At 20.2% G+C, this 22,280-nt stretch overlaps 2 protein-coding genes across 3 annotated transcripts in view; one reads left to right on the top strand and one right to left on the bottom strand.

Moving 5' to 3' along the window:
* LOC122507766 (nicotinamide/nicotinic acid mononucleotide adenylyltransferase 3) overlaps positions 1-22,280 on the bottom strand; it is a 78,098-nt gene that overhangs the window by 1,325 nt on the left and 54,493 nt on the right. The gene's annotated exons all lie outside the window — the stretch shown is intronic.
* The window catches only part of LOC122507768 (ABC transporter G family member 20), a 40,388-nt gene continuing 33,756 nt past the window's right edge, over positions 15,649-22,280 (top strand). The window contains exon 1 of one of the 2 annotated variants that reach the window (XM_043620667.1): positions 15,649-15,773. Coding sequence is in view for 1 of the 2 variants with exons in the window: in XM_043620661.1 (XP_043476596.1) it covers positions 20,563-20,638 (76 nt within the window). In the remaining variant the exon portion in view is untranslated. Of the gene's footprint in view, positions 15,774-20,004; positions 20,639-22,280 lie in introns of those variants that run through there. The other variant, XM_043620661.1, reaches the window with a different exon arrangement.

The following is a 22,280-nucleotide window of genomic DNA, read 5'->3' as shown; positions in this document are numbered from 1 at the left end:
ATACGACAAATACTTGTAATTAAATTTAAACTTTTTTATTTATTTATTTATGCAACAATTAATAATAAAGTATATTTTATAAATTATTATCGACAGAAATTAAAAGTAAAACACGCGTGTTGTAATATATAATTGCGCGTACATGTGGAAGTGTGATTTGAACGCGGGAAAAAGGAGAATCAGGTTTTCACTTGATGCGAATATTGTGAAAAAAAACTAATTCATTCTCCTTCTCACAGGAAAAATGAAAATTGAAAGTTTTATTTCGAAAGAATATAGTCCTCTTGCGATGACCAAACACTGAGTAAATAATATTTAAAGAAAAAATTACCGCAACAATATAATTATTACTATAATTAACTACAATCAATTAATCAAGTGCAATTAAATTCTAATTATCTTATTAATTAATCTTCATTTTAACATCATATTATTACAACTATCTCTCATCATAATTAACAATTTTTTCGTTTTATTCTATTTTTAGTAGCAATTATTTTTATTGTTATTGATTTTACTATTATTTATTAGTATAATAATGATAATGATAATTATTAATAATAACAACAACAATAATATATATATTCCATAGAATTATAGTTGTATAATTATTAAAATATATTTTTATTATTAAATTATATTTTTATTATTAACTTAATAATTTTACTTCTTTGAGATAATAATATAAATAATAATAATGAAACACTACATAAAAATAATATTAGTAACAAAAATGATTAAAAATTGGAGTAATAATGATTATTATTATTATTAGATAAATAAATAATCTGAAGGCCTAATAATTATTTACTTTATTATTAAAATTATTACTCTTTTCTCCTTCGTCTAATACCTAATGTAAATAAATAAAAATTTTATTAATAACAATTTTTTGCACTCATAATTATTTCTCTTCTCTTTGTTAATAAATATCGTTCGTTCTAATAAAATATCTATTTTCTTTCTCATAAAAGTCGTAAACAATTTTTTTTTCTTTTCGTCTTTTTGTATAAAATTCTGAGGAGAAAAACAATTAAGATTCTAGAAAGAAGGAAAAAGAATGTTTATAGCAAAAAAAAAATTAATACCAATAAAATTTATGTTAAATGACTTCATTTTCTTATAACTATTGTTTCATTAAAATTTAATTAATGATGAGATAAAAGTAAACTAAATTGTGTTGTAAACGAGAAATTATTATTATAAGGGAAAGGAGGAAAAAAATTGGGAAAGTTAAATGCTAAATTATTTTCGTGCCTCTTATGAAACGTTGTGCAGTCAGTGTAGGAATTTAGGGCATATTATTGAAATTAAAAAAATTTGCATGATGTATTGTAATTTTTCTTTTTTCGTTTTTTTTTTTTTTGCTGTCAAGTTCCACGTGTGTGACGTGTGTGACATAAAGTGTCTTTATGATGTCAGATGAAAATAAAATACATAGCTTCTTACTTTTTTTTTGTAATATTTTGCCCGCGTCATCTGAATTGCTAACTAAAATCAATTCTGAATGAATTGTTTGTAGAAAAAAAGGGGGAAAAAAATAATATTTTCTTGGTAATTGCGATTATCATAGTTATTACTAATGTAAAGACAAACAAATATTTTTTCTTTTTGACATATTTGATGTTGTGAATGCTTGATATTTTTATCTTTTTGTTTAATTTTTATTTTACCCAATTATGAACAAAAATTAATGCACTAAATTTTTTTTCATTCTCATTACAACTTATTTTTTTGTTGAAATAAAAATGGGACGAGAAGAAAAAGAATTTATTTTCTCCCTGAAAATTACTTTCCCCAAATTTTTTTTTCCCCTAAAATACCTTTTTCCAAATTGAAATTTTTCCTAAAATTACTTTTTTCCCCGAAAATTATTTCTCCCAAACTAATTTTTCCCGAATGATTTTTCCCCAAAAATTACTTTTTCCAAATTATTTTTTGTCCAAAAATTAATTTTCCAAAATTATTTTCTTCTCGAAAATCACTTTAATTAATTTTAAAAAAAAATTTACCGAAAAATTAATTAAAGGACAAGTTTCATTGAGATTGAAATTTGAAAAATTTCGTCATATACTTTTTTTGGGGGGATAAATCATTATTATTGTCTGGTCTACTATACATATAAGGCAACCTCGAACTCGATGAAGTAACTTTTTAAAAAGAAAAAAAAATGAGAGGAGGAGAAATGAAAAAAAAAATCTAGCGAATATTACGCCAATAAATGAACACGTCTAAAAATTGAGCAATATTTTCTCATCTATTCGCAACTATTTTTCTATCAAAAAATTTATTTCAAATTATGTAACATAAGGACCACCCACGAAGTTTTTCTGTATACAAAGTTTATTGGCTTTTATGCGAAAAGTGTCAATTTGTATAACAAGAAAATAACTTCTATATTTATTTATTCTTTTCGAGAAAATTTAATATTCTACGAATTAATCAATTTAATATTATTTGTAATTCGTATTTTTCATTTAATTGAAATTAAGAAAAGAAAAATTCCTGATTTGAAAATTTTGTGTAATACAAATTATTATTTATTATTTAAAAATTGTTATTTATATTTATTATTGGGAGATTATCATATTTTTTATTTATTTACTATATTATATACTATATACTATATATATATATTATATATTATATACTATATTATATACATAAATTATTATTTTTTAATTTACCATTTTTTGACGATTATTATTTTCTATTTTTTTATTTGCTATTTTATTTATTGTATTTTTAATTTTTATTTCAATTATTATATATTTTTTGCTAAAACTGTATTTTTGAATTATTTTTTAATAAAATGGCCTAAATACGAGTCGTATTTCGCCTTTTTTGTTTTATAAATTATATCTAAATTATTATTAAGTTAGTTAATTATTAAATTAAATTATATATTATTTCTTTAAAGAATTTATTCTAAATCTTTTTCGAAACAAATAATTTTTAATGATGAAAAAAGAGATATTGAATTCATAAAAATATACTTTTTCTTTCGTCTGTATCTCTAATGAAGTCTACTCGAGCGTAATAAACAAATTTTTTTCCCGTCTAGTTAAAATAGTTAAAAGCCAATTTAAAATCAATAAAAAAAGAAGGTAATTGAAAAAGTATTGTTAATATGTTGCTACTTTTTATTCTAACTCGTTTACAATTTTTTTTTTTTTTGTTACGTATCCAATTATATCGATTTTAATATTTTTTTGTCAATAATATTTTTTTTAAATCGCTATATTTCTGAATTTGCAATTGCAATGAAATTATTTTTCTAAACATTCTTGAAAAAAATCTGTAAAATTATAATATTTATTTATTGTAATTTATAAATATAAATTGTTATTTATTATTTTTTATTATTTATTATAATTTTTTTTATTTTTTTTATTATTTTTACTTTATTTTTATAAATTTTCTTGTTTATTTTTCTTTTTCTTTTATTTTTTTATGCGAATAAGAAATTTTTTCTTTATAAATTCATCATAACTTCGAAAGTGCGCGCGTGTGTCGTTCGACCACGTGTTTCTAAAATCAAACTTGTTTTCAAATTTTAACTTCCACTTTCTTGGAGAAAAAATAAATTTTTCATGAGAATTAAATATGAGAGTAGATTAATATTTTAATACTTTTTTTTAATTATAACTTTAGAATAAAAAAATTATTCAATGTGGATAAAATAAAATTAATTATTCATTTTGATTTTGATAAATTAATAAAAGTTGACTAACATTTTTTATTAAATTGTATTAGTAGTAAACAATACTATGTATGTTAATAATTTTTTTAAATATTTCATAAAAATCTATTGTTCTATAAAAATAAAATTTTTGTATCCTTAGTGACTAAGTAATCTTAGTCAGAATAATCTGATCAAAGTTCATTTTTAGTTTCAAAGATTTTGAATATACTTAAAAAAAAAAAAAATTCCATTCATAACAAAAATGTTTGCTGAAAATATTATTTCTATGAATTCATTTTATTTTTTCATTAACATTTTTATAAACAAACTCGGTTAAAATAAATAATCGTGATCACAATGTTATTAAAATAAAAATTAAACTTTCTGCATTCTTAATGATATCTTTATTGTTTTATTATTATCATCTTTTCATAATTATCAACAATTGATTAGTAGCTTTTTTTTTAAATGATTTAAAATTTTTTAAAACACGATTTAGTTAAATATTAATAACATTGTAATTATAAGATACATTTTTACAAAGATAATTGAGTAAAAAAGAAAATGTTATGAAAAAGCAACTTCTTTGTTTGTTGTAAAATAAAAATCTGAATTAGTCTGAGTAATTAAATTAGCAATTAAATAAAATTAATTTATATAGTTAATTCAAATTTTTTTTATAACTTTATAGTTTATGGTTCCTTTTACGGAATAATAAATAAATAAATAGTTTAGTATAATTTTGAAAGAGTTTCAATTAATCGAAAAATAGTTACAAATTTAATTGTCAAATTGGCAATTGTCAATTGCCAATTGGCAAAAATTGTTACTGTTTTAATTCTCCATTGTCATTATATTGTTACTAATTTACAAAAAATCTTTTCCGCTTTTCTTATAACCGAATTGAAAAAAAACTCACGTAGAGAAATTAATTAGCTGTATTCCAAGAAGAGTTAGGAAAACTCATTAAAATGAATCACTTGCACTTATTTGTATGAAAACAAACACCACAGCATCCTTTGACACTGAATTTTCACCCATTTGAGTACAACAAATTCTAACAAAACACAAAAAAAAGTTAAAAACACAAACCTTTTTAATATAAACAAAATTAGAAGAAATCACACACACACACAAATTTTAAATTAAAATTAATAAAGAAAAAAAAATACTAAAAATAAAAATAAAAGAATTAAAATTATCTGCTGAAAATCAACAGATTATATATTGAGTACGTTGACATTAAAAGGTGGACACGAGAGTTTCTATCATTTGTGCAATTCCCAAAGGGGTCCCACCAGAAGACCGATGACAACGCGAGCAAAGAAAATAAAGTTGTGGCTTATACACGAAGCCACTGAGAACTGGCTCGACTGCCCGATCAGAGCAAAAGAGATTCAAAGCCTTGTGCAACTTTGGATGCCGGTTAGAGTACAATATGGAAATTCCACATTCACCTGGTGGGGATTATTATTAGTGATAAATAATAATAAAAAAAGATAACACAAACAAAATAGGGATGATTTTTGGAAATTACGTTTGGGAATTTTGTTATTTAGATTTTTTCTTCAATTTTTACTTTTTAATATATTTCAATTTTTTGAAATTTAACTTTTCAAGATTTCAATTTCTGAATTTAAAATTTTTGAATTCTTATTTTTTAACGCTTCGAAATTTCAATTTTAATTTCTTAATTTTTAATTTCAATTTTAATTGTTTAATTAACATTTTAAATTTTAATTTCCTAATGTTTCAATTTCAATTGTTTAACATTTAAAATTTAAAATTTTGATTTTTTAAAGTTTCAAATTTTTAATTCTAATTTCTTAACATTTCAAATTTTCAAATTATAATTTTCATTTATCAATTAACACTTTTACAGTTTTATTTTCTTAACTTTTTAATTATTCAATTTAAATTTTTTTACATTGCAAATTTTTCATTTTTTTAATATTCCAATTTTTTTTTATTTCTTAACGTTTCAAATTTTCAATTTCAATTTTTAAAGATTTTAAATTTTTAATTCTAATTTTCTAACGTTCCTCTCAAATTTTCAAATTTTAATTTCTCAACATTACAAAAAATTTTAATATTTCAAATTTTTTAATTCAATTTTCTAATTTTTAAATTAATCATAATTAAAATTTTTTAACAATTAAAATTTTCAATTTTAGTTTCCTGACTTATCGATTTTTTTCAATTAAAATTTTTTAACATTTCAAATTTTCAATTTTAATTTTTTGAATCGTTTCAATTTTTCTCAATTTTTGATTTTTAATTTTTTAACGTTTCAAATTTTCAATTCCAATTTATTTAAACATTTTAAATTTTTAATTCTAATTTTTAAACATTTCAAATTTTTAATTCTAATTTTCTAACGTTCCTCTCAAATTTTTCAATTTAAATTTCTCAACATTACAAAAATTTTTAATTCTAATTTTTTTACCTACTATTCAATTTTTCAATTTAAAAATTTTTAATATTTCAAAATTTTTAATTCAATTTCCTAATTTTTACATTGATAAATTAAAATTTGTTAACAATTAAAATTTTCAATTTTAGTTTCCTAAGTTATCAATTTTTCAATTAAAATTTAAAAAAATTTTAAATTTTAATTTTCTTATCGTTTTAATTTTCTAATTTTGATTTTTTAACGTTTACAATTTTCAATTTCAATTTTTAAACATTTTAAATTTTCAATTCTAGTTTTCTAACGTTTTTTTTTTAAATTTTAAATTTCAATTTTTAAACATTTCAAATTTTTTCACTTTTCAATTTTTCAATCTGAAAATTTTTGCCTAATATTTCAATTTTCTAATTTTTAAAATTATAAATTTATAATATAAATTACAAATTTATAATTTAACCTGACTTGGGTAGATTGATAATACTTCATCTCTAATTTAAACAATTTTAACTAAGTGATAAATTCAACATCATCATAATATAAATTTATTTTTTTTAACAATTCAAATTTTTAATTTTTTAAAGTTCCAATTTTTCAATTTTAATTTTTCAACATTTGAAATTTTTAATTTTTTTTTTAATTAAAATTAAAATTGTTTAACATTTTTAATTTATTAAATAGACAGGACAAGTTCTTTTGTAAATTAGTATAAACTTTATGTATTGAAAATAATTTTAAATTACTGATGTGAATAATTGACTGCAAATTTAATTGTTTTCTAATTTAAATTTATTAATAGTTCAATTTTATATATTTTTATTATTAAATTCTATTTATTATTGTTTTTATTGTTACATTTTATTATTTAAAATTTTTAATTATTATCAGTTATAGGAATGAAAAAAAGAATATCTAATGAAGTGAAATTTTTTAATTTACGTTTGAAATTTATTTACATAAATTTTTGTAAATATTTCCTGGTTTTTAATTTCAATTTTTAAACATTTGAATTTTCAAGTATAATTTTTCTTTTTTTTTGTAAATTTTTGGTAGGATGAATAAAATAAGATGAATTAAAAAAAATTCAGTAAAAATTAAATTTAAATAAAGGAAATTGGTTTCAAAAATTATATGGAATTCTTTTTTTATTTTTAGAAGAAAATTCCTTTCTTTTGGCATTTCAAAAATATTTTTTTTTTAAGTTTGACAGTTTTTTGTTTCAATTAAAAGTTTTTCTTAACATTCTAATCAATAGGATATTTGGAATTTTTTTATTAAAATAAAAAAATTGCCAAGAATATTTTTTGTAATAAAAAAGTTTCAGAAAAAATTCCATTTTAGTCATTTTTATTTCGAATCAATATAATTTTTACAAAATCGAAACATGTTTTCATGAGCCAAAATTGTCGTCACGATTGCTTAATAAATTTTTAATTCATGTATCCTTTAATTCTTGTACTCTTTTTTTTCAATTCGCATATATATATGTCCCAAAGAAATTAAACGATATTACGTAACATTTCTCCTCCTTTATCGTCTTCTTCTTTGAAAGTGCAAAAAAGTCAATGCAATTTTTTTTAAATTCAACACATCAAGGACTTTTGGTAACTGGAGGACTATATGGTTCTCAATCTTCCTGAAAGGTCAATCACCTGACTGATTAACAAGTAGCCACTGGACACGTTAATCAAACTCAATATATTTCAGATAAAAATATTACACTTTTTTTTTGTAAAAAAAAAAATTAATAATAAAATAAAATAACTCCTTGTAATTCCCAGCATTCAAATCACCGCAGTTATCGAAGAATGTATTTTCCAATTCTCGATGAGTGTTTCAAATATTACTGTATCAGATAAAATTTCAATATTACAAGTTTTTTCTTCAATTTTCTTTTTTATTAATAATTGGTAAAAAAAATCGAGATATCGTCTTTTATGTGTTGATAGCATTTAACAAAAAGAAAAAAATATAATCAATAAGAAATCTTTTAAAAAGAAAATAATAAATAATTTTTTTACACCTAATCAGATACTAATGCAAACGATTATTTTACTTATTAATTTTAACTATCTTTTCAAAAATATATAAAATTTATCGAAATTCTAATGGAAATTTTGAAAATTTTCAGTTTTTGAAATATTTACAATTCTTTTTCTATTTTTCTATCATTATTTCTTTTTTTCTTGACGTAAGTTTATATATAACTTGAACCAAAATTTTGTGTTATATAATCGTATGTAAAAAATGTACATATGTATGTAAATGGATATGTAAAATCAAAATGTATATGTAACTCTTGATTGAAATACACGCGTTTAGATCATTTTCGGTGCATTTGATTTCCATAAGTGATGAAACCACAGATTTGTCTAAATTTATTCAAATCAAACTCAACAAATTTATGATGTAATTTGTTTCCATATTTTTAATGTTTTTATACTTGAAATTAAAATTTATATTCTCGAATTATTGAATTTTATAGTTCCTTTCATATTTAATATTTTATAAATAAAAAAAATTTTTTTTTATACATATTTTTCTAAATATGTAATTTTAAAAGAAGAAAAAAATTACAATTTATTTTTTGTGCCGAATAATATTATTTACTTAATTACTATTCTCTAGAAATTATTTATTCAACTTATTGTTTAATTATGAATTTAGCTATTAAATTAGTTATTATTATTATTATTATTTTTTAGTTACTATTAATGAATTATTATTATACAATAATTATTTTTCTAATTATTACATTTTCATTATTAATATATTAAATTAAATTTTTAAATTAAATAAATTAATTAATTAATTTATTTATTTATAAGAATTAATTTAATAGCAAAAAGTCGGTCACTGATTTAAATAGTTATTTAAATTATTATTAATTAAATTCAATATTTATAAATTAAATAAATTTTTATGAACTACATTCTTTTAGTTAACTTTGATAATTCATCGGATTAATTGTTAATGTTAATTAATATTAATTAATCAAATAAATAATCATTCCCACGTCGAAAAATTCCTTGGAAGTACCCCATGCAAATTCCATGGAACTTCTCCATGGAATTTCCGTGGAGTTTCCATGGAAATTCTGCAAGTTTTTTATTTTAAAAATATTTTAACATTTCCAGGTTTATCATAGGTCAGGAAAATCAGGGAAAAGTCAGGGATTTTTATCAAAGTACTGGAAAAAATTGAATTTTCAAAAATTTTAATAAAATTATTGGCAAAATTTCAATTATTTTCAAAAATTTTCTTCAATTTAATCATTACATTATCAATATCTACTATTTCATAATAAAATTTTTCAAACTGATTTCAATTATTTAAAAACGTGTTGATAAAATTTAAAGCAAACATTACATTATTTTCAAAAATAATATAATTTTTTACCGAGATTCAATTATTTTCATGAATAATAAAACTCAACATAGAATTTCAATTATTTTTAATTTTAATACAATTAAATCTTGAAAATTCAATATTCAAGATTTTATTAAAATTCATCAAAAGAATTCAATTATTTAAAAATTTGTTGATAAAATTCTTTATATGGATTCAATTTTGAAAAACATTCATTTATTTAATAAATTATTTATTTTTGAATTTAAATAATTGAATTCTTGTAGAATTTTCTAATAAAAATTGATTTAAAAATGAATTTCAGTTAAAATTTTACATAATAATTGAATATTAAAAGCATTATAGCATAAATTTCGAAAAATTATTGAATTTTGAATATTTTTGAAAATAATTACATTTTTCATAGAATTTACTTAAAATTGTATTAAAAATAATTAAAATCCTGTGAAGAATTTTATTATTTAGGAAAATAATTGAATTCTTGTAAAGAAATTTTATTACATTTTTTTTAAATCATTGAAGTTTTGTGAAGAATTTTATTATTTCTGAAAATAGTTTAATTCTTGCAACGAATTTTTTATTTTTTATTAAAATTTTTTTAAATAATTGAAATCCTGTCAAGAATTGTATTATTTATGAAAATAATTGAATTCTTGTAATGTATTTTATTACATTTTTTTTAAAAATAATTGAATTCATTTAAGAACTTTATTAAAATAGTAGATTTTGAAAATATTTGAATTTCATCGAAGAATTTCATTATTTTTGAAATGGAATTGAATTCTTGCAAAAAATTTTTGATAATAATTACATTTTTTGAGAAATTTATTTTAAATTATATTAAAAATAATTGAAATCCTATGAAATATTTTATTATTTATGAAAATAATTGAATTCATGTGGAAAATTTTATTACTTGTAAAAATAATTGAATTCTTATAGGAACTGATTTTATTAAAACTTTTGTAAATAATTTAATATATTTTTGAAAAATTTTCTGGAAATTTAAATTATTACAAAACATGAAGACATCAATAACTCCGAGTTTTCGACTCGGAGTGATCGATATCTTCATGTTTTGTAATGATATTCTTATCATTTGTTGAATTTCATAAAGGTTTGAATTTTAAATTTTTTGAAAATCTTAATTTCTATGGAATAATAATAATGATTAAATATTTTTATTTAAAAAAGAATTTTTTGGTGTTTTGGAATAATTTTGCAATTAAAAAAATTCGTAATTAAATGTAATAGAACAGTTTTTTGAGTGTTTAATCATTTTTATAATCTAATAATAACCTTTCTTGCAATTTTTTTGCAAAATGCGTATTTCATTCAAGTTTTGCAAAAATATTGCAACAAAGCTTATTATTAGACTCTAATCATAACAGAAATGTTAAAATAATATTGAAATTTAAAACTTGCAGAATTTCCACGGAATTTCCAGGGGGGTACTTCCATGGAATTTTTCGACGTGGGATTATTAGTTAATTAACCAAATAATTAATATTTATTAATCAACTGAATAATTAATATTAATTAATTAACTAAATAATACTTAACGCTTTGTCGAAGTTTCACTATAGAAATTATTATTTGAATAGTATTATGTACAACAATGAACAATGGATGTCATCCGTGTAAATTGCTTGTGAACTTTTTAACACCTCAGAATATATAATTGACACCAGCGTTAAGCACATCAATGCCTCTTTGGACCTAAGTCAAGGATGCTGTCCTGGTATAAGAGTTATTAATAAATTCATGTAAACAAGAAGCGTGAACTGAGTGTCAATTTAATATTAGAGATCATTTCAGATCATAAATTATGTTAAATATCATTTTTTTTCAACTTCTCAATTCTCATCATGTAACTCTATAAAGCAGTCCATAATTTATGAAAATTCTTAATTGTTAATTCACACTGTACTTATATTTACAATTAAGAAATTTTTTAAACACAATTTTTTTTATTCATTGCTATTCAGTACTTATTTTGTCAAATTTTATAATATTACCATTAATATAATGTAATATTAATATTAACTATTAATAATAATAAATAAATAAATAATTCAACAAATAAATTTATTGCTATTTATTATTATAATAATAACTTCATATAATACAATACAGTGAAACCTGTCGGAATGCAACTCGACTTTTTAAATTTTATTACAGTAGACAATCCTTAAAAAATTGTTTTATAATTTTTAATATTTTTACAATATTCTTAAATTAAGTGAAAATAATTCTTGTTGGACATTTTTGAATACAAAAAAATTTTTAAAATAGAGATACGTTCTGAAAGGTACGACTCTAATTTTTTCCCTAGGAAAGAAAATAATTAATTTTCGATCCCAGTGAGTGAAATGCCTCTGAAAAAGAATAGAAAAAAAAATTGAAATAATTTTCAAGAAGGAAAAATTTATTCATTAGAAATGTTTTTATCGCTTATTTGAAGATTAATATCGATACACAAAGACTTTATTAGATAATTAAATTATTTATTTTTATTCTTAAAAAAAAATAGAGAAAATAAATTATTATAAAAAAATTTTTGAAATGATAAAAATTGCAAATGGAATATTTCTCTTTAAATTATAAAGGGGAATACCTCCGAAAATCATGAGTGACGCAGATCTTCTTCTTCGCGAATGAAGAATTTATTCTCATACCATATGCATATATGAGTCACGCATAATCCTCAGATCTAAAACTTATTGTCATGCAAAAATTATAATTTATTCTGAAAGAAAAGAATGTCAGAAATTTTTATTTTTTTGCTTCTTTCTTGAATTCTGCGAAATTTTTATCATTTTAATAACGAGAGTGTTTTATAAACATTTTGTTTTGCGAATACATTTGAATTACGATTTTCAAGTTTAATGTAGAAATTCGTTTGTTTTTTTTTTAAATTAAAAATTCAATTTGAGGAAAATTTAAATATAATTATACTTGTGAAAGTTTCGAATTCGTAATGCAATTTTGGGAAATAAAAATAAAAAAAGGTTAGTAAAAAATGAATAAAAATAAGTAAGTAAATAAGTAAATAAATAAGTAAGTAAATATGTACATAAATAAGTAAATAAATAAATGAGTTAGTAAATAAATAAATAAATATGTAAATAAATAAATAAAAACTAAGTGTAAAAAATTCGACACAAATATAAATTTAAGAATAAAAAAAATGTGAGGTATGAAAATAATACACTTTGGAATTAACAAGAAGATGACTTAGCGATATCCGGTGAATGAGGAAGTATAATGTATTAAACACAACTTTGGAATTTTATAAAAGAATTTTTCCAGTTTAATTTTTTTTTATTTTCTAATTTAAAGGGCATTGGAACCATGATGACGTCACAGCTTTAGAACACATGCTTTGCACAAACCGTGACGTCATAATGGTTCAAATGCTTTTAAAAACTAGAAAAAAATAAAGAAAATAAAATTTAAAAAAAATTTGAATATATTTCTTTTTTAATAATTTCTACTCTTGAGCCAAAAGAAGCTATTTATTATTCACTATTAATTAATTCACTATTTATTATTTACAATTTTATTATTATCAAATATAAATTTTTCGTCAAATTAATATTTTATTATTATCAAATATTAATTTTTCGACAAATTAATATTTTATTATTATCAAATATTAATTTTTCGTCAAATTAATATTTTATTATCTTCAAATATTAATTTTTCGCCAAATTAAACGAACTTAATTTCAACTTTTATTTTCCAATTTTCTTCACTCTTCACGTATAAGCATAATTTGAATTGATAATTACTTTAAGAGGAGTAAAAATGAATAATAAAAATGAATACAAATGTATAGCACTTGAGTATCAATGATTGTAATTGTCAATTATAGAAAAAAACGAGCGCAGGTAATGTTCAATTTATATGATCATGGGTTAAGGTTCAGGATCAACGTAGATAATTATAATAAACTATAACGCCTACGGAACGTGTATAAAAGAATAATGCCTCTGGCATAGGATGTAATATGCCAATGTGGAATAACCTTCAAGATTTCGAAGTTTAACTTTCCCTTCGCCTTTGAAACCTAGGGCAAGAATTTCAGTAACTACGTCATGTCATTTGTCAAATTCCTCGGTTACAATTTACTTTTCTCAAAATCATGCAAATTAATTGTTTCACCAATAATTACTTACTAGAATTGCTAAAAAATTACTGACGAGCATAATAATAATAATAATAATATTTCAAGTAATTGATTAAAAAATATTTATTGGATCTAAATAAAAAAATAATTTTTATTTTCAATTACAAATTATTATTAATTTTAATTTTTAACTATTATTTTTAATTTTAATCTTTAATTATTATTTTTAATTTTAATTTTTAACAATTATTTTTAATTTTAATTTTTAACTATTATTTTTAATTTTAATTTTTAATTATTATTTTTAATTTTAATCTTTAATTATTATTTTTAATTTTAATTTTTAATTTTAATTTTTAATTTTAATTTTTAATTTTCAATTTTTAATTTTAATTTTTAACTATTATTTTTAATGTCAATCTTTAATTATTATTTTTAATTTTCATTTTTAATTATTATTCTGAATTTTAATCTTTGAAATAAATTTCCTCGAACTATAATAATTTTCCTTTGGCAATTTCTGTTTTCTTGGGAAACAAATTTCCTTCTAATTCTAATAATTATGAGAAAAAATAAAAGGAAAATTAACGTACATAATAATTGTATCACATTTTTTGCAAGGACAAAGGTTCTAGAAAAAGCAATTATTTTTATAATAATTTTTCCTGCAGGCAAAAGAATTTTAGAAAAAAAACTGTCTTTCTTTGCCTAAAATTAATATATTTGCAAATGCAAAATATTTATAGAGAATATTTTTTTTTTGAAATTGAGGTGCTAAACACCAGTTCTTTTAGGTGAATAAATATTGTAGCATTAATTTTCATTTAAGCTTTTATGTGAACATAACTCATATATTTTTTAATACTTTACAATATTCATAAAATAAAAGTGTGCACAGATGACACGGAAGATAGTTACAAAATAAAAAAGATTCACAAAGAACTATACATTCGTGTTTTGAAAAAAAAGACGATCACCTTGAGGGATTTTTTATTATCAAAAAACCTACGCTGTTTACCATCTTTAATGTTGAATATACTCAGTGTGTAATTTTGTTTATTTAAAAAATATTCCACATGCTTATATTTCATACAACTAAAAAAATAGATTTTTAATAAAGAAAAAATTTTAAAAAATTTTCATAGAATTTTTTTTGGGGAATTCGAACCATGATGACGTCACAGTTTTGGAACCCACGCTTTGCACAAACTGTGACGTCATAAAGGTTCAAATGCCCTTAATGTATTTTTTGTTTTTTATTTTTTTTTCTTCGCTATTTTTTTCATTTTATTCAATTTTATTTTCAGTTTCATTTTATTATTATTATTATTATTATTATTATTATTATTATTATTATTATTATTATTTATTATAATTATTTTTGTTACTGCTCGAACTATAAAGGTTTAAGTAATTATTATTGTTATAATAATATTAATATTATTGTACATAATTTAAATATTTACAAAAATAATTTTTTGAATTCAGTTGAAAAAATAATTTCACAAATCTCATTGCGAATTTATTAAAATTCACGATAATTTTTCATAAGGAAGGTTTTATAAGAATTCGACCTACATTGCAAAAATAAAAATTGCAGACATTGCTGATTTTTGCAAACTTGACTTTGTCCGAGTATGAAAAGAAACATTTAGTACAATAAAGTCGGAACTTCCGCAAGTGTCTTTTCAAAAGTTTCCTTTATTCGAAAAGTTTTACAATATAAAATAAGAGAAAATCTCAAGAGAAATCTATGTAATAATGGATAATTAGAATTAATTAATTTTCAACTACACTTGATGACAATAATTGCAATAAAAAAATCCTTGACCGTAAGCAAAACAAAAAAAAAAGGAAACATTCATACACAGTGTTTATACGCGTCAATGAAATAATTTTTATGAATATAATTATACTCATTGTGCATATATTTGAATTTATTGAAAATAATAATAAAAAAAATTTTTTTTATAAAATAAAAATAATAAAAATAAAAATACTGATAATATTAATAATAATAAACAGATGAAAAAAAAGAAAAAAAAATGTCTAAAAAAGTGAAATAGAATTTTTACCAACTAAATTTCATCAATATTGGAAATTTTGCTATGAGGACAAAATAATTAATTGTTGATCGATTGAGTTTAATGAAACTCGAGAAATTCACGAAATAAAAATAAGTAAGTACACCAGTAAAAGCTGAATTGTAATAAGATTGTCAGCTCACGTAATTAAAACGAGTTCCACTCGGCCCAGAAAATAGTAAACTGGTTATTACCATAATAACAAGAATTGTAATTTTATAATTTTCGTATTTTTCTTTATTGATTTGTTTTCGTATTGTGTCACGTATTTTTTTTCTCTAAATAGATTTGTACACATGTTCATTTGTTCATTAAAAAAAAAGTCATATCGGGAAATAACAGAATGTCTTTTTTTAACTAATAATTATTCCCAGGACTAAAATTGAATATGAATCATTAATTCAGAATTTTTGTACACTTCCTGGATAAAAAAAAAGGAAATTATTTATATTGGAATGAATTAGCAATATTTTAATACAATGTTAAGGAAGTGAAAAATAAGTTAAAATAGTTTGCCTATTAATATATTAATTAAGAAATTAATTGATAATTGATTAAGTAACTAATTATTATTAAGTTATTAAAATTATAAATAATTAGGTACTATTTATTTTTTGGTAAAACCGATTTTTAATTATTTAAATTAATTATTATTAATTAATTATTTTATTACCATTTTAGGCCTTTTTATTACCAAATAATGAATTACTATAAAAAAGATAGTAATAAGATATAGCGATTTATATAAATAACTGAGATATTATCAAACAAATTAAACACAAAAAAATATAGTAATAACAGTTTTTAAAAATTAAAAATTGACCCAAAAAATTTGAATTTTAAAGAGAAAAATATATTTACAGAAATTATATAAATATTCATAATGAATTGGTTTTATTTAGAATTAATAGTAAAAAAAACTATTTTTAACTACGTAAGATTAGTTCGTTACGTAAAAATGACTTTAATTGATGATTAGAGATTTAGACGAGCTTGCAAAAAGCGTATTATACTTAAAAAGCTCATTAATAGACAATCAATAATTCTTCTTCGCAAGTGCTCGACTTTTTAAATGCAAATCAATAATATAAGGACGACTTATTAATTCCAGCACTAATTAATCAAAGAGTGAATCCCAGAAAGCATTAATAATTTATTGAATTATTCTTGTATTTGTTTGTATGTGTGTGTGTGTACCTATATTCTTTGCTCTGTATTTGTAAAACTCATAAAAATCGACAAGAAAAACCTCTATCTAAAAATAAACCTTTTTTTTCTATTTTAAATAGTAAATTTCCATACACGTAGAAAACAATTTTTGTCTATATTTACTCAAAGAAAATTTTATCTATGGTTGATAAATATGTTTGAAAAAAAAGATTTTAAATAAAAATAAAAATTATTTTTAATTTTTACTCGGTATTTTTAATTTTTTTTTAAATTTCCAATTGGTATTCAGGGTTGCCATAGGTGAGGGAAATCAGTGCATTCAGGGAAAATTCTGCCCAGAATGAATTTTTTAATATTATTTAATTATTTCAAAAGATTTAATGCAATTATCTTGATAAATATAACAAAACTCTTCACAAGGATTCAATTATTTTTAGGAATTTAAAAAAAATCTTTGCAAAATTCAATTATTTTTATAAATAACAATATTCATCATAAGAATTCAATTATTTTCAAAAGATTTTCGTAATTCCAATGATTTTCAATGTTTACTATTTTCATAAAATTTATCAAATAATTTAATTATTGAAAAAAATTTTTCATAAAATTCTACGAAAACATTCAATTCTTTTCGTAAATAATAAAATTTCATTTAGAAATTCAATTATTTTTACGGCAAAATTTTAAATATTTTTAATACAATTTTAAATAAATTCCTCGAAAAATGCAATTATTCTTAAAAATTTTATTAAAACTTGACGAAAGAATTCAAATTTACGAAACATTCAATTATTAAATAAAATAATAAAATTCGTTTCAATAATTCAATTATATTCATAAATAACTTTTAATTCGTCTCAGGAAATCAATTATTTTTCAAAATTTTTAAGTAATTCTGCAAAAGAATTCAATTATCTTGTTAAACAACAAAATTCTCCCCATAAAATCAATTATTTTAAGGAATTTTAATAAAATTCTTTTACAAATTTCAATTATTTTCATAAATATCAAAATTTATCAGAAGAATTCAATTCTTTTGAAAAGTAATAAAATACTTTGCAGAAATTAAATTATTATCAAAATTTTTTAAAAATTCTTGTCAATAGTTAAATTATGTTTATAAATAGGTAGCGAAATTCTTCTCAAGAATTAAATTATTGTCAAAAATGTTAATAAACTTTTTGTCAAAATTACAATTATTTAAACAAAATTTAATAAAATTCATTGCCTGAAATAAATTATTTTCAAAAAATAATTATTATAATTCTTCTCAGGAATTCAATTATTTTAAAAAATTTTAATTGATTTAAAAATGAATTTCAATTAAATTTTTACATAATAATTGAATATTAAAAGCATTATAGCATGAATTTTCAACAATAATCGAATTTTGAATATTTTTGAAAATAATTACATTTTTCATAGAATTTACTTAATTGTATTAGAAATAATTAAAATCTTATGAAGAATTTTATTATTTAGGAAAATACTTGAATTCTTATAAAGAAATTTTATTACATTTTTTTTTAAATAATTGAAGTCCTGTGAAGAATTTTATTATTTATGAAAATAGTTCAATTCTTGCAACGAATTTTTATTAAATTTTTTTTAAATAATTGAAATCCTGTCAAGAATTGTATTATTTATGAAAATAATTGAATTCTTGAAATGCATTTATTACATTTTTTTTAAAAAATTGAATTCATTTAAGAAATTTTATTAAAATAGTATTTTATGAAAATATTTGAATTTCATCGAAGAATTTTATTATTTTTGAAATGTAATAATTGAATTCTTGCTAACAATTTTTGATAATAATTACATTTTTTGAGGAATTTATTTAAAATTGTATTAAAAATAATTAAAATTCTATGAAAAATGTTATTACTTATGAAAAGAATTCAATTCATGTGAAAAATTTTATTACTTGTAAAAATAATTGAATTTTTTGGAAAGGATTTTATTAAAATTTTTGTAAATAATTTAAATATATTTTTGAAAAATTTTTTGGAAATTTAAATTATTACAAAACATGAAGACATCAATAACTCCGAGTCTTCGACTCGGAGTGATAGATATCTTCATGTTTTGTAATGATTTTCTTATAATTTGTTGAATGTCATAAAGGTTTGAATTTTAAATTTTTTGAAAATCTTAATTCCTATGGAATAATAATAATGATTAAATATTTATTTAAAAAAAAATTTTTTGGTGTTTTGAAATAATTTTGTAATTAAAAAAATTCGATTAAAAGAAGAATTTTGGTTAAAAATTCTATAGAAAATAATAATTGAATTTAAATGATGAAAATAATTTTGATGAATTTTAGGAGTAACAATATTATTATAAAAAATAATAATTTTATTCCTGGGTTATGGCTAATTATTATAAAAACATGATGAAATCGATTACTCCGAGTCGAAGACTCGGAGTGATTGACTTCTTCATGTTTATAATAATATTCTTATAAGTTATTAAATTTCAAAAGATTCGAATTTGAAATTTTTGAAAATGTTAATTTCAATGGAAAAATAATAATGATTAAATAATTATGGAACTTAAAAATTTAGACGAATAAATATTCGTCTAAATTTTTAAGTTCTTTTCTTTTACTTATTAATAATTTGTAAAATTAATTCCATTTTTTTTATAATTACAAATGTAGTTTATAATTTATTAAAATGTATCAGAAAATTGAATTAAATATGCGTACTGTTAACATATTTGAAGACAAACTTAAAGAGGAAGTATGAGCATAAATTATCGGCGCATAGAATAGCTTTTATGTGATAATATCGATTTCCGTGTCTTAGGAAGTTTAACCATTGCGGGAGTATATCATCACAATCAATTAAGGCGCTTAATAATTTGTAAACAAAAATATACCATTGAGTTATTGATCCCGTTAAGCAAGGGCAAAGAAATTAAATTTATTAAGAAAATTTCATATCATTCTCGTCAGAACCACTGAGCGGATAATAAATAATAAACCTTTCCCAGTTCTTTATAATAAATACAATACACGGTCAATTTTCTTTTTTAAAAATATCAATTTTTTCTTTTTTTTTTTTATTATAAAAACCATAAGTAATAATAATAAACCGTAACTAATAATAAAGACCATAATTAATAATAAGAATCAGAACTAATAATAAAAACCATAACTAATAATAAAATTAATAATAAATTAATAATAAAATAAGTAATAGTGATAAAATAAATAATAATAAAAAATAAATGAGAATAAAAAATAAAAATCTTCAATTTTGTGCCTATGTGCGTGTGTGTCAATCAAATTTTTGAATCTGATGTGTACAAATCAATATGTGCATGTATAAAATAAGAGAGAACTTTAACCGCGCGACACTCGTGTTTGTTTTCTCTTCTTTAACTTCTATTTCGCGATTGCACCTGTCAACAAAAAATAATTGTTAACAAAAGAAGAGGAAAAATACAAAACAACCGCTGCCAGTTTTTTAAACGTCATGTCTGTAAATGACGTACAAATCTCGTATGAACAAAACAAAAATAAGATAAATAATAATATTGAAAATTACACGAATTAATAGGGGGAAAAAAATGATGACTTGACAAAAGTTAAAAACAAATTGTGCGAAAAAAAAATTTTTCCATGAAAATTACAATAAATTTTAAAAAGCTGGGAAAGTGAGAGAAAAAAATGATTTTTTCTTCAAGAGATTGATATTATGAAGTTATGAAATTTAGGAGAAAAAATTTCTTTATTTTGATAATATGTGATTGTTTATTCCTAACTGGACATTATCAGGAAGGTTTGTTAAGAAATTTTGTTTAAATGTTTGTATTTTTTGTTTTTTTGTTCATTCTGTTAATTATTATGGTATTTATTTGTATTTGGTCTATATTTATTTTATTTATTTTTTACTTAACTTATTCTATTCTTTAATTTATTTTTTTTTACTCTTTTTCTAGCTTTTACTTTGCTAATTTTATTATTTAGTTTACTATTTACTTTACTTACTTTATTAATTTGTTTTTCTATTCACTTTTCTCATTTTATTCTTAACTTTATTTATTTTACTCTTTTTTAATTTTCTACTTTGCTGAATTTATTATTTATTTTACTGATTTTAAATTTTTATATTGTTGATTTTATTCTTTACTTTATTTATTTTATTCGTTTTTAATTTTTTACTTTAGGTCCTTATTTTATTATTCACTTTACTAATTTTATTAATTTATTTTACTATTCACTTTCTTTTAATTATTCTCACAATAATATTTTTCACATTTTTTACATTTTATTAATTATAAAAAAGTTTCTGATGAATAAAATGGTGGTTTAATTTCTCCACTTGAGAACGCCAAGGTCACCACCAGATGTCAGTAAAAATTCTAAGAAAGAACTGAACTGCCATCTGGCGGTGACCTTGGCGTTCGCAGGTGGAGAGTAGCATCTTCATATTGAATCTCAAAATATTCTCCAATATTCGTAATTTTACAATTATTTTTTAATCAAATTTAAAGAGTTTGAAAATTTATGTATAATATTTCATTTTTGAAAATATTAACAAAATAGTTGTATGTTATGAAAAAAAGTGTAAAAAAGATTTAATTACAATAATTAAATTATTAGTATTTCTATACAAATAATGATAATTATTTTAAGTGGAAAAAATCGTCTGATTTTCCAATCAGACAGTCAATAATTATCAGGAATTATCGGCATTATATGTGTCGTGTGTCGTGAATTAATTAACAATAGACGTCTTATAATTTATAATATATATTCAACCGTTTCTCTCTAAAGCGGGAGGAATTTCTATTTATGATTAGTGATTTATTTGTTATTTAAAAAAAGAAAGAAAAAAAATAATAATTCTAGAAAATCTTCACTGGAAAATGACCCTATTTTTCTCAAAGAATACTGTACAAGATTCACTTGTGCTTTGTCGTTTCTCATTAACGGTGACATTGACATGTTTCTGATCAACGCAAGGTCAGTATCGGTGAGGGTAAACCAGTTTTATATTAGTGAATTAAATAGTTATACTTTTAATTCCTAGAGTACATATTTTAATTCTCCCCTAATTCTCCGCGTAAATTTAGGTGAAAAAGGGAATTTTTTTATTTCATTTTTACTCGATTATTTTCGAATCAAGCGAAAGATTTTTTTTCTAAATAAATTTTCTATTTCTAACAAAAAAAAAAAATTATAAAGTATAAAGCAAGAATATCTATAATATGGAAATTAATACTTCACAATTAGGTACATAAATTAGATAAATAAATAATTAAAAAATTTTGATTTAAAAATTATTCCTTTAAGCTAAAATAATTTTTTTCGAAAATTTAGCATATCGTTCAAAAAGAAAAATATTTATAATTCTAGTTTTCGTCGATTGAAAATTTCTTTTAATTAATAATATTTTTACAATTATTCTTTATTTTTGC

This window comes from Leptopilina heterotoma, unplaced genomic scaffold (genome assembly GCF_015476425.1).
Source record: "Leptopilina heterotoma isolate Lh14 unplaced genomic scaffold, ASM1547642v1 Lhet_51, whole genome shotgun sequence".
NCBI lineage: Eukaryota > Metazoa > Arthropoda > Insecta > Hymenoptera > Figitidae > Leptopilina > Leptopilina heterotoma.
The sequence above is the reverse complement of the archived record's forward strand: the minus strand, read 5'-3'. Positions and strand labels throughout refer to the sequence as shown.